General features: G+C 52.7%; 1 protein-coding gene across 3 annotated transcripts in view; it reads right to left on the bottom strand.

Annotated features, from left to right (window-relative positions):
• Kcnh6 (potassium voltage-gated channel subfamily H member 6) overlaps nucleotides 1-12,817 on the bottom strand; it is a 20,246-nt gene extending 7,429 nt beyond the window's left edge. For 2 of the 3 annotated variants that reach the window (XM_026777199.1, XM_026777200.1), the window contains exons 1-8: nucleotides 12,665-12,817; nucleotides 11,736-11,966; nucleotides 6,617-6,778; nucleotides 6,325-6,530; nucleotides 3,436-3,861; nucleotides 2,665-3,064; nucleotides 1,608-1,807; nucleotides 1,179-1,431 (exon numbers count right to left, since the gene is read on the bottom strand). In XM_026777199.1, the coding sequence (XP_026633000.1) occupies nucleotides 1,179-1,431; nucleotides 1,608-1,807; nucleotides 2,665-3,064; nucleotides 3,436-3,861; nucleotides 6,325-6,530; nucleotides 6,617-6,778; nucleotides 11,736-11,966; nucleotides 12,665-12,740 (1,954 nt within the window). In that variant the 5' untranslated portion in view covers nucleotides 12,741-12,817. The remainder of the gene's footprint in view (nucleotides 1-1,178; nucleotides 1,432-1,607; nucleotides 1,808-2,664; nucleotides 3,065-3,435; nucleotides 3,862-6,324; nucleotides 6,531-6,616; nucleotides 6,779-11,735; nucleotides 11,967-12,664) is intronic. The other variant, XM_013354550.2, reaches the window with a different exon arrangement.
• Between the last annotated feature and the right edge of the window lie 455 nt (nucleotides 12,818-13,272).

Here is a 13,272-nt window from a genome sequence, read left to right as displayed (position 1 = left end):
TTTTTTTCTTACAGGGTCTCTCAGAGCCTAGTTTATCTTTGAGCATGTATCACTCATGGAATCTAGGCCTTCACACATGCTAGGCAAGCTCCCTACCAACAGCCACATTCCCAGAAGTCTACCTGTTTTGATCTAAGGAGACCTTGGGACTAGGACACAGCTCTGAGGATTCCTGTGGCTCAGCCTGTGGGAGCAAGGGGCTGGCCCAGGTGAGGCGGAAGTGGGATGAGAGCAGAGTGCAGCCCTGGGTGACCAGCCACTGAGGGCAGGGTGATGGAGATGGTGGGCAAAGGGGGCTGGAAGAGAACCAGGTCATGGAGATCAAGATGGGATATGGCTGATGTTAGACTTGGAGACTTGGGGTCAAGAATAAGGAAGATGCAGATAGAGGACCCCGAGGTACTTGAAGTCAGCAGACTTGCCCGAGGTCACATGACAAGCAAAGAGCTGCGCTAAATGTGCTAAGGAGTCTTCAGGCTGGGTATAATCCCAGCACTCGGGAGGCAGAGGCACGCGGATCTCAGTGAGTTCGAGACCAGCCTGGTCTACAAGAGCTAGTTCCAGGACAGGCTCCAAAGCCACAGAGAAACCCTGTCTCGAAAAAAAAAAACAAAAAAAAAAACAAAAAAAAAAAACTCGCTAGGGCCAGCAAGATGGCTCAGGAAATTAAAGGGCGTGTGGCCGAGCCTGACAACCTATGTTCGATTGCCAGAGCCCCCATGGTGGAAGGAGCAAAGGGACCAAGTCGTTCTGTGACCTCTACCTGCTGCTGTATTTCAGCACAATGAATTACAAAAAATTTTAAACAAAGCAAAAAACATTTAAGGGTTGGAGAGATGGCTCAACAGTTAAGAGCACTGACTGCTCTTCCAGAGGACCTGGGTCCAATTTCCAGCACCCACAAGGCAGCTCACAACTGTCTGTAACTCCAGTTCCAGGGGATCCCACACCCTCACACAGACACACTTGCAGGCAAAACCCCAATGTACATAAAATACAAATAAATAAATCATTAAAAAAAAAACAAAACAACAACAAAACCTTTTTAAAAAAAACTCTCTGATGACCAACCTGGCCCACAGTTGTTCAGTAAAAGGTATCACGATACTCATTAGGAAGAAGGTGGTCCAGGTAGGTCCTCTCCAACCTCAATGTCCAGGGCAACCCCCATGACTCACCTAGAATGGCCACGACCACATCATCGCGCAGGATCTCGATGGAGCCTCGGGAGATGAAGTAGAGCGTGGAGAGCACGTCGCCCAGGTGCACCAGCGTGTCCCCAGGCGGCGCGTGCGTGGTCTTGAACTTGACCGCCAGGGCTCGCAGGCACCCCTTGCTGGCACCGTGGAAGGCGGGGCAGTGCTGCAGAAGCGCACGGTGCAAGTGCAGGCAGATGTCGGCCTGCAGGCACTCAGGGAAGCCCTTCAGCACCTGCGGGTGGGGGGGGGGGTGGCGAGTCCCTCTGAGCTGGAGATGTGAGTGCTGTGGGTGCCGTGCGGTGTGGGAAGTAGGGGTGTGGGGCAAGCTACACCGGGCCCTGGACCTCCCCCAGGGCATGAGTCACACCTGGTGGCCCACTCACTCCTCATTAGGGCTTCAGGGCTCACCGCATTCATGTCGATGCCATTTGTATAGGACCAGGCATGCTGGAAATACTCTTCCAGGCGCTGCCGGAGCGGGTTGGGGATCTGGTGGAAGCGAATGAACTCCTTGACACGCAGCATCTGCGTGTGGTAGCGCGCAGTGCCCGAGTACAGGCGCTGGATGATGGCCGACACGTTGCCGAAGATGCTGGCGTACATAAGGGCTGGGGGCGGGGCAAGATGTGAATGGGGAGCTCTCGGGTGACTCCTGGCTTCCCAGTCTTTGCAGCACCGCGGGTAAGCCCCCCCTCTTTGTCCATGGTGAGAGCAGAAGCGCCAAGTACAGCACTAGCACACACAAGGGACAAAGGTGCCTGGGCTCTACTTTGTGCCACCTGGCGTCTTCCAGGTTCTGAGGCCAGACTTCTTCCAAGAAAGAACTAGGGCATTTCCCCCTCCCCCCAAGCTCAGATGTGTTTTCTCCCTTGAGTTGCAAAAATAAAATACAGGAGAAACTCTTGGCCTCTCATTTTCACCTCCCCCCCTTTCCATTTCCTTGTTTTTGTTTTTCTAAATGCTTCGAACATGGCAACCTAATGTGTAAATTTCCACAGCACCTCTAGAGTTTTTAAACCAGGTGTTTGGGGAGGCAGGAAGCTCTGTGCCAAGACTCTGAACACCCAGCCTTCCAGCTGACCCCTGGGCTGGCCCTAGGACTAGAGAGTGGGCCTCCTACAAAGTCAAGACCTTTGGCTTCTCCTCTGGAAACTGGGCTCCTAAGGGAATTTGACTTGGATGTCTGTGAGTACTCAAAAGGAGTGGCTGGTAGGACCAGCGTCATGGCACAAAGCCTGTGCTAAGAACCCAGGTTGCTCTCAACTGTCACTACCTAAATTTTTAAAAATAATTTTTTAAACAAGGGCTCCATGTTTTATTTTACATTGTGCCCTGCAAATGACTTTGCCCAGAGCAGCGTCTCAACAGTTGCTAAAAATCTCCCTATGAGGTATACGCGCGAATACACAAATCCACACGCTGCACACATGGGGTAGCACCCTGCCTAGGACAAGGTCACACTCACAGCCAATGAGCATGACGCAGATAGAGAAGACCTTCTCCGAGTTGGTGTTGGGCGACACGTTGCCGAAGCCCACACTGGTGAGGCTGCTGAAGGTGAAATAGAGGGCCGTGACATACTTGTCCTGTACAGAGGGTCCAGAGGCTGGGTCACTGCCGTTGTAGTGCTTGCCGAGCTGTGCACCCAAGCTGTCCAGCCAGCCGATCTTGGGCTCCAAGTAGGGTCGTTCCACGTTGCCGATGGCGTACCAGATGCAAGCCAGCCAGTGCGCGATGAGCGCAAAGGTGCACATGAGTAGGAAAAGGACCGCGGCGCCATACTCAGAGTACCGGTCGAGCTTCCGAGCCACGCGCACCAGCCGAAGGAGGCGTGCGGTCTTCAGTAACCCGATCAAGGTGGTGGTCTGGGGGCAGGGAAAGGTGGAGAAAGCCAGGGAGGGCAGTCATTCCACAAACACGCAGGAAAGTACCAGGCACTGGGCAGTAGAATATAAGGCAAGAAACATAAGGGGTTCTCAGCCAAAGTACAGACCAATATTCAGGCTGCTAGGAGAGACGTCCAACGGGAGCGGGAGCAGGTCAGAGGAGGTTGCATAGAGATGATGCAGGAGTGCAAGATGGGAAGGAAGCTACTTCTCCCGGCAGACAGGAGGGAGAAGGAGGGGAACTTGGAATAGGGCCACGGGGGTGTGGAGGGATAGTAGTGTGGCCCATATGGGAAATCAAGTATAACCTTCAGCTGAAGCTCAGAGTAGCATGCAACAGGTGTGCTCACCTCATCTGAGCCACTGCGGAAGATAAGCAGGTCAAAAGGGATGGCAGCCACCATGTCGATGAGGAACCAGCCCTTGAAGTAGTGCACAGCGATCCGTCGGGGGTGGCTGACCACCTCGTCATTGGTGTTGACGTAGGTGGTTCGGAAGTTGATGACAATATCCACGACAAACATAATGTCCACGATGAGGTCCACCACAGTGAGAGGGCTACAGGTGTAGCCACAGGTACCACGCTGTGATTCGTCCTGGTCGCTGAGCAGAAAGGCAGCTGAGTAGGGCGTGAAGACCGCTGTATAGATGACCAGAAGCAAGATAAGCCAGTCCCACACAGCCTTGAAGGGGCTGTAGTGTAGGATGGTACCTCGGTGAATGCGCGGCGCCTGTAGTTTATACTCTGGCAGTACATCTGCACCCAGGGACAGGACCTGGGATGGAAGCCATAGTGACCAGTGAGAACAGCCAGCACTAGTAAGACAGATCTATGGGTAGGTGGGGGAGGAAGCTGTGGGTGGGTCATAAAGGTCATGAAAGGCAGGGTGACAGAGGAAGGCCACACAAGGGAGCAGGTTTATTAAGGGACAGACATGTTGGGAGGAGGTCAAGGAAAGGAGGAGAACACAGCCCTACCACATGGTTGATTCCAGGAAGCCTAAGCTTTCTCAGAAACAGCCTCTCTTGGGGTGAGCAGGGCCAGGGCTAGCGCCATCTTGATTATGTTCCAGGAAGAGCCTGGGTTGAGATGGTTTGGTAGGCTGTTTGTCTTCGATAGGTTTTGGAGGCCTACTGGTTCTGTTTGTTTGTTTATTTGTTTGTTTTAGAGCTAGAGATTAAACCCAGGGCCTTACTATACATGGCAGACAAGTATTCTACCATTGAGCTAACCTCCCAACCTAAATTTGGTGCTCTTGATGGAAACAAGTCACTTCCAGATGAGTCTTCACTCCTGAGGGCCAATGAGAGTCCTCCCTAGGCCAACTCACAGAACATCCCATAGAAAGAGCCAAATTTGGGTTTAGAGTTGAGCCAGTATGGACCTCAACAGGTCCTGGGCTCCATGGAGCTCCATCTATAAACCTCATGAATCTGTAGAGTGCTTCCTCAGCCCTTGTTCCCTTGCCTCCAAGACTATAACAATGGACAGTTGCTAAGACAGAAGCCAACAATTCCCAGGCTCTTTCCAGCTGCCTAGCATGTAACAAGGCATCTGGGGAATTAGGAAGCACATATGTTTTGAAGCCAGGCACTTCAGCCTAAATTCCAGGGTTGCTGTTTGTTTTATCTGTGCCTTAGGACAAGCCGTGTAACCTGTGATACCCCTGTTCCCTTGTGTGTAAGACAGGACAACAAACTGCATAGGGTTGTGATTAAACACGATGGGTCTGTTTGCTTCTGGGTCATCCCTACTCCATCCTCCTCCTTCGACAGTGTTCCAAGATGATAGGATCGATGAGGGATTGACCACTGAGTCCTCCACCATTAATTCCGTTTTAAGGAAATCAGCCACGCAAGGCTTTGCTTGATCTTGCAGACAAGATCATCAGTAGATGGGATCACAGGAAGAAAGAAACCAGTCTGAGGACTGATTTCCACTAAAGTGGTCCTGATCTGGCATCCAGACTCCTCAGTGGGAACCACAGTATTCTGCTGTGTCTGTCTTTTGGCCTTTGCCCATTGTTTATTTTTCCAGGAACCCACCTGGGATCCTACATAGACTGGGACCATCTTTTTTCATTGTGTTTTCTCTACCCCTCTATGTAGCCCTGACCCCATGGTTACTCAGCCCAATAGCCCATGTCTCTTCACCTAGCCAGCTCTGGGTCCACATGAACTTTCAACCAGGACTCACCAAAGCATCCCTGGCAGCTTGAACCCTGATGCAAAGAGGCAGGTCACGTTGCCACGCCCTGGGATGCCAGAACTCACCTCTCTGCCAGGTCTTTTCTTAGCCCTGTCTGTGAGGCTACACGGTCTCCTCCACACCTGGGACCTGACGCTGGCAGGGGCAGGAAAAAGATTGTCCCTCCCAGTCCCTTGTTCATCGGTGCCCTAGCTCTTCTCCATGGTTTAACAAAGCTCATTCTGTCTCCTGAGTTGGCACTACTTAATGTCAATGGGTCCTCAGAGACCATTTGGTCTAATTCTTTCCTGAATTTGATAGCTCTGAGGCTCAAAGGTAGGGGTGTCCTTTGTCCAAGGTCACATAGTGAGTCAGTGCCCGGATCCTGGTCACTCGAGTCTCCAGCAGGATTCCATTCATTTCCCTCTGGAAGAAGCAGGCCAACAAGCCCCAATGAGAAGGGACTGTGGGGTCAGCTGAAAGGGGGGATTCAGGAAGGGACATTTGCTTTGGGCTGACCAAATAGCAGCTGCACAGGAGGGGCATTTAGGGGTGGATTACCGATAATTCAAAGTTAGCTAGCAGGACCAGTATTGCCTTGCCTCTGCCAGGCATCCTGTGTGCATACTGAGGGGGAGTGGCCATCATCCACTGTAAGTGGCCGTGGCAGGGCTCAAACCATCCCCTTTCTTCTTTTCTTTGTATGGTCTTGATCCTTGTACTACTCCCTCCTTGTGATGGCAGAGCCTTAGGCAGGCCCTACGGTGGCCTGTGTGCTCTCTCCTCCTACATTTCTGGCATCTCTAGGCCTAGAAGGAACTCACATGCCTTGTGAATCTCAACCTCTGGTGGTTTCAGGAGCTGGGACGTGGTCTCACGGCAAACCTTCATGTCTTAAGAACCAGACTCAAACTGTACAGGAGGAGGAAGACTCAGACCAAGACGTGAGGGGGGTTGACAAGTCACACCTCAGAAGAGCTGAGGTCCAATGCCTTGGAAGGGACCCTGGAGGTCTAACGCAGCCCACCACCCTTGCCCTTCAGACCCATACCTGGGTGACCTTTTCAGTGACATTCTGCGTCCGCTCCACCACCTTGTGGGGAGCGATGATCTCGATCTCTGTGGTGGAGCCTGAGCGGTGTTTCTCCAGGTTGAACTCCACGAAGTTGAGTGTAAACTGTGGGATCTGGCTGACGGTTCTGTATTTGCCCCTGCCTGGGCCAGGCCCCGGTCCACTCGGTCTGCTGTGAGAGCCCTCTGAAATCAGGGTGAGGGTTAGAGGAGCCAGGGCCAGGGTGGTGGCCTTGACCCATTCTCGCTACTGTTACCACCACAGCACTCACCAGAGCCTAGGAAGCTGTGTGACCACAGACGCTGGGTCAGGCTTCGGCTGCTGCTCTTGGCCAGGAGCTGGGCCAAGTCCTCAAAATTGAGGATAAACATGATGACAGCCCCGTCCTCATTCTTCACAGGTACCACATCGACCAGGCAGCGGAAGCTGGAGGCTGCAAATCCCATTATGGGGGATAGGGTTGGTTACTGAGGAGGCCCTTCCTGCAGTGGTCCGAGTGAAAGTCAAGTGAAAGATAGCCACTGGAGAGAAGGGGCCCGGGCAGTGACCAGAGCTATTTGGCAGAGGGTGGGTGAAGCTGTCCAGCAGGTGCCCGCCTGCCCGCCCCCGGCTTCCTCGGGGCAGAGCTGCTCATTAGAGATAATATGGCATCAGGTCCAGTTCATGCTCAGCCCGCAGCTCAGAGCTTAGGCCTGAGGTTTGCTTCTGTGGTAATTAAAACAGAGCAGATGGGGGTGGATTAAGTGGGGGCAGTGAGGGAGGGCATGCCATCCTCCTGTAGCTCTGGATGGCCTTGGGCTCAGCTCCCTTATAGCCATCCCACCAAGATGCCTGCTTCCCTGACGCTGGAAGGAACTTGCTAGGAACACATCAAGAGCTGGGCACGAAGCCAACTGGCACATTAGGCCTTAGGAGGTCCTGGCAGCAGGCACATGAGAGCTCGGAGAAAGTGATTTGCTGGAGCTGGCAGGAGACACGGGGTGAGGACCCCTAGTTTCCCAGCAGATAAGAGGTTCAGGGAAAAGGAAAAGGGTCTCATCGTTGATGATAGAGCTGGAATGGCGGCCCCAGGCAGAAGCAGGGACCAAGGAGTAGAAAGGCTTTGATATAAAAGGGGTGGGGTAGGGAGAAGGCATTGTGGAAACGGAACATTTTACCATCCCAGCTCCAGCTGTTGGCACCTTCTGCCTCTGGCCATACTACCCTCCCCTTGCTCTAGAGTCACGCCATGGACTCACTGGCAGGTGGGTCAATACGAGTTAAGATGCTGCCTATCTCAGAGTCCAGTCTGGGGTAGACACCCCTTAGGTGTACTATCTATCTTAACTCAAACTATTGCTAGGTGTCAGTTCCAAAAGGATCCCCAGGGACAGCAGGCTCAGGTGACCATGCAAATCAGAAAGCCAAGCTGCTTTTCCAGAGGGCAGGTTTGAGTCTGTATCATCTGTCCCCGGGATTGCTGGTTAACAAGGAGAGCAAGCTTGAGTGAATGTGGGGGGACAATGGATGCAAGCTATCTAGTAGGGACACTGGTACTGTGGGGACCACTGGAACCACTCTTCATCTTTCCCTGACTTAGCATTCACTTTCGAAACTGGGGTGCAACTGTGCCTCCCCATCTTCCCTCCCACTTTTCCTCCAGGGAGCAAGGAATCTCCTGGATCAGATTCCTGGACGCGTAGGCACCAGGCAGCCATCTGCCAGCTGCTGCCTGGGCCCAGGGGAGACATCCACACCAGAGACACTGCCTGCCTGTTGAGCTACTTACTCTCGGTCTCATAGTGCTGCAGTGACTCTGGTCAGTGTGGGGCCTGGTGATGTTCCTGTCCCTAAGGCCACACACTATGCTCCTAGTCTCTCTGGTACTGGGGAAATCAACCTAGTACCAAGTGGGGGAGGGGTAGAGCTGGGCAGAAGGGCAGGTGCACCAGACTTTCTATGTCCCTGGGAGTTCACAGGGCTAGCTTTAACTGGTTGTACCCCCACTGATGCACAGACTTGGAATGGACCCTCCTATCAGTAAGAGCTGGGAAGTTGGTACGGTTCTTGTGTGGCTTTTCATGTCCCATCCACAGGCAGGCTACTTTGGTGATAGATAGGGGTCTAGGAGGATTGGCAAAAAGCCCGGGTACTTTCTCTACCTACAACCTAATCTGGCTATCCTCATACCTGTGGCTCAGAGGTCACAAGTAACTGGGTGAGTGGAAGAGGGAGTAAATTGTTCTTGCTTGTGCTCAGGAGTGGCAGTGTGCCAGTGTCTGTGATTGGTCCCTGGAGGAAGAGCCAGTCTCTGCCTCTTCTTCCTTCTAGGAGTGTCCTCTCCAATAATGATCAGTGAGTTAGTCTGGCCCCTAGAACACCCCACTTCTGCTCTTCTATCCCTTGGCTATGTTCATTTTGTTTTTCATGACTCACATCCCTTACCCCTCCCCACCCTGACCCTCACCTTCTCTTCAACATAGCCTCTTTGTTATCTTTTGGTTTTTTTTGGGGGGGGGTCTGAGTTTGAAACCCAGGACCTCATGCATGCCAGAAAAATGCTTTACCACTAAGCCACGTCCCTTGCTCTGCCCCAATCTCTTTATGTGCACCACATCTAGTGCTGGGTTGAGAGCCCTTTGGGGCTGATGCTGCAAGCTGATACTACCAGCTGCATCATGCAGCTCCTGGCTTTACCATTCTGGCATTTGTGGGTCAGCATGTGGAAAACACAGAGGGAGAGTGAAGACAGTCCCTGACCTCATCCTTGCCCTGTCCTTCGTATCAGTAGCTACAGATCAGAGAAATTGCAGGTCTCCTCTAGTCTAGCTTGGGGACTAGGGACTCTGGTTTGGACTTATCAGAGTATAGTATTGCCTGGTGAAGGCAAGCAAGGCTAGACCCTCTGGAGGTGTCCGTCAAGACAGATGCAGGGGTTAAGGATCTCAGTGCAGCCCGTGCCTCCCTCTGGACAATTATTGGTTCTAGCTCTGCCATAGTCTCCCTTCCTTAGCTGTTGGGATTTTTCTTTCCTGACAGGGAGATAGGGGAAAGGCTCTGATTTCTACGGTTCTCTGATAGGGTCATTTTTTATCGGGTACCCTGGTCTGTGAGCCCGCTATGCAGACACACAACTGTAGTTCGGTGGATACGGACTGTGACTTGAGTTTTCAATAGATTACCCTTCTAAAGGGAAAGAGGAAGCTGGGCATGGTGGCGCATGCCTTTGATCCCAGCACTCAGGAGGCAGAGGCAGGTGGATCTCTGTGAGTTCGAGCTAACCTGATCTACAGAGTGAGTTCCAGGACAACCAAGGTTACACAGAGAAACCCTATCTCAACAAGAAAATAGTGGTGGGGGTTATAAATAAACCAGCTAGAGCTGTGTTCAGGGCCTCTTCCCACCATCCTGGTGTCAGGGGTTGGGGCCAAGAGAAAGAGAAGAAATCACCGTTAGGATGACTTTTGGCAGGAATATGTATGCACATGAAGATTACTCTTTTAAAAAAAGAGTCCCATGGTCAGAGTGGACTGTTAATGTGGACATAAATTATCTGAGCACCACGGGGCAATGCAGGCTCTTTTTGGTTTCAGGTCAATTAAGGATGGTCCAGGTGATCAGAGGTTAAATAGCAGGACAAGGAAGGCCTGGCGATGAAAGGGTGAAGCCTGGAATGATAGGGCATTGGACATATGGTTATTCTCTGTTTTTATCCAAAGCTGGTCTCCAAGACTAGGTTCCCAGGGTCCTTTCTGTTGCCTAAAGAACCTCAACAAACTTCTAAAGATCTGAATCTTGATCTCAGGGGCCAAAACTTGGCTTTGAACTTTGCCCTTTGTCCAGATATCTACGGGTCTGAAAGCTCTGACCTCCCCTCCCCAGGATTTAGGATTGTCTCTCACTCTCTGGGGTACAGGTAGAGCTCTGGGGTGAAGCAAAGACACAGAAAGGACTTACTCCCTTGCTACCTTCACTTCCTGTTGTGTCTTGTTCCTTGGGGACCCTTCTCCCTCCTCTGACTGTCACCTCTTCCTTGCAATGATGGTGGAGAGGTGAAGTCACAGCTTTTAAAAATATTCTGACTTTGTTAATTAACCCTGTGAGTACAGCCCACCTAAGCCAGATTCTTCACAGCCTCCCGCTCTTCTCTTCCTCTAGGGCAGCATCTCCCACCTGCGACTCTCTTGGCTAGCGACAGAAAGGAACAGCCAGGGGGCGGCCAGGATCTGAGTGAGAAGCTCCTGGAAGCCCATAAACACACACATACACACACACACGTTCCATGCACACACCAAGCCTCTGGAACTTGGGCTCTTAGCACCCCTTTGTCCCAATCTAGAGGTGCCTGCTCTGTACACTCTGATGGTCCTCATGCTCTTTTCCATGGGGGTAACTTCTCTCTTATGGATGTTTCTCACCCCCAAACTCTTGCCTCCAAGCTTGGAGAGAGTTGAGGTCCTTTCTTCCTTGGGATTACTTAGAACAAACATCTCCAAGGGAAGGTTCCAGTTGGCCCCTGACAATGGGATCTCAGGAAAGGGCCTAACACACCTATGGAATGAAGGGAGTTATCTAAACCAATGGTTCTTAAAATTGGCAGCAAATCAGAACCACTGGGGAGATGTCTTTTTCCAGTTACACCTGCCTGGCTTCATCTTGCACCTTATGAGTCAGGCTCTCTCTAGGGAAGGGACGCTTTGCAAAACACGGCCCTAGGTAGTTCTGATGAAGAACCAGATTGGGTGGGGAGACCCCAGTGATTTCTGCGAAACTTTCAGTTTCTGGTTGTAGCTCCACCACCCTCATCCACTTAGGAACCCATCTCCTGAAGGGAGACCCAAAAAGACTGCTGGTCTCTTGGTCATCAACTCCTGGCTTGTGTTTCTGTCGAGCTTTCTGAGGACTTGGGCAACAGTAACAATACAAGGGTCAGATGGGTAAATCACCTGGTTAAGGCAAAGCCAAGACCCTACCCTCCCAAAGAGATGGACTTAAGTGAACCAGGCCCGGTCTTCTTTTCCAGTCAGCAGCCCCCACGCATTGGCTAGCCATAGAGGCCTTGGGGGCTGGCTCCTCCCTTAATCCTCAGAGCAGACAGAGATGAGGGAAGGTTAATTTCCATCCCAGCTGCTTGACAGCTGGGGCTGACAGTGACAGAATGGAGAGCCAGGAAATGGGGAAGAAAAGGTAGAGCAAGAAAGAACCCCTGTCCTAGACCAAGAGTTGGCTCAGCCCTGTCTCAACTCCCTTAGAAGACATCCAGGGCTCATTGCCTCCCTCTGCTAATAAAACTGAGGACCAGAGCAAGGATAAAATTTGTCTTTGACTCTTAGGTCAAACCCTTCCCCCAGGCCACTCTGTGATGGATGAGAAAGACGGCCCGCAGAACCCTTGGCCCAACTGTGTCTCACCATCCTTGCGGTAGTAGAGGATGTCCACTTTGCACTCTTCAGCCCCAAGCAGGGCCTGTGCCAAGCGAGACACAGCACTGCTTGGAGTGTTAGGGCCTGTGAGGAAGTCACAGGTGCAGGGTCGCTGCATCACCTCCACCCGGGAGTAGCCAAAGAGCTCGCAGAAGCCGTCATTGCAATAAATGATGGCACAGTTCTCCATCTGTGCGTTGGCGATGAGGAACTTGCGACCTGGAGTGGGAGGTGAAAGGTAGGAAGACCCTGGGCAGCCAGAAATGGGTAGTAGGGAGACCAAGATTAGAGGGACCCATGGCAGCTGAGAAGGGGATTTTCATGCAGGAGCAGGCAGGGACCAGAATGAAGGAGGCAGAGGTCGGAGGAGGGTGGGGTGGGGTGGGAGGACCAAGAGTCCTGGGGGGAAGATTGTTCCCCCGAGGGGATAACTGTGTCAGGGAACAGAAAAGTAGAGGTGCAGAAGTCAGGTCTGGGGGCTGAGGAAAGACCAGGACAGCTAGGGTCAGTGGGGTGGGAGGAAGGCCCCCGGAACTCGGGGTCAGAACCAGGAAGCAGGACTGAGGCCATCTGGGAGTTAGACAAGCTTATTGGGTGAAAAGCAGGAAGTCAAGCAAACCTCTAAGAGAGGCATGGGAGGTCTGGAGGGGTAAGCGGGACAGTGACTGAGAGGGGAGGCCAGGGTTCGGGACACCAAGGAAACTGCTGTGGGAGGTGCATTCTGTGCATTCTGCCTCAGAGAGAACATATGAGGAGGTGCTGGGGACATCAAAACGAAGCATTATGTATTCAGAATCTAACCCTCCCTTTCGCCTCCTTTTCCTTCTACCCCATCAGAAGTTAGTACAGAGTCTGGCCCCTGCTGCCATCCAACCAGCACGCAGATAGTCCCCCACACCCCAAAACCTCACACTTACTCTGGCCCTCAAACTTGCGGATGATGGTGTCCAGGTAAGTGTTTTGGGGAGCGACGTGGCCCCTGCGGACTGGCATCTTTCCGTAGCAACACTTGCTGAGAGTCACTCGCGACCTGGTTCCTGGTGTCTCCCGTCAGTTCTGGGGCTCAGCGGCTTCTGGCTAGGGTGGGCGCCGCCCCCGGGGAGGGCTGTCGGGCCCAGCCCGTCCTCCAGCGTCTGCCCTCCCCGCCCTCACTGATCCTCCCCCGCCCACGGCTCAGCGCGCCTCCTCCCGCACGAGGCTCGCGCCCGGGAGCTGTCCGCGTAGTGGTGCTGAAATAAGCCAAGAGCTGGCAGCAAGGCGGGGTCCAGGACCTGGGCAACTTCTCTGATCTAGCAAGCAGTCTGAATCACCCTAGGGAGAGGGGCAGGGATCCTGGACCTGGGACGCTCTGAAGAACTTCGGCTCATGTCCAGATGGCCAGTGGCCTCAGCATATCCTTGAACTCCTTCTGAGTACTGAAGGGCAGTTTCCCAGGCAAGGAAGGGCAGAAGTTGTTAGGGGCTTCAGGTAGGCTTTTGTGGAAGGTTATCTCCGGGTTTGGCTGCTAGTCTGACTGTGGCAACAG

This window comes from Microtus ochrogaster, unplaced genomic scaffold, assembly GCF_000317375.1.
Source record: "Microtus ochrogaster isolate Prairie Vole_2 unplaced genomic scaffold, MicOch1.0 UNK48, whole genome shotgun sequence".
NCBI lineage: Eukaryota > Metazoa > Chordata > Mammalia > Rodentia > Cricetidae > Microtus > Microtus ochrogaster.
Note: the sequence above shows the minus strand (reverse complement) of the source record. Positions and strands in the feature narration are given on the sequence as shown.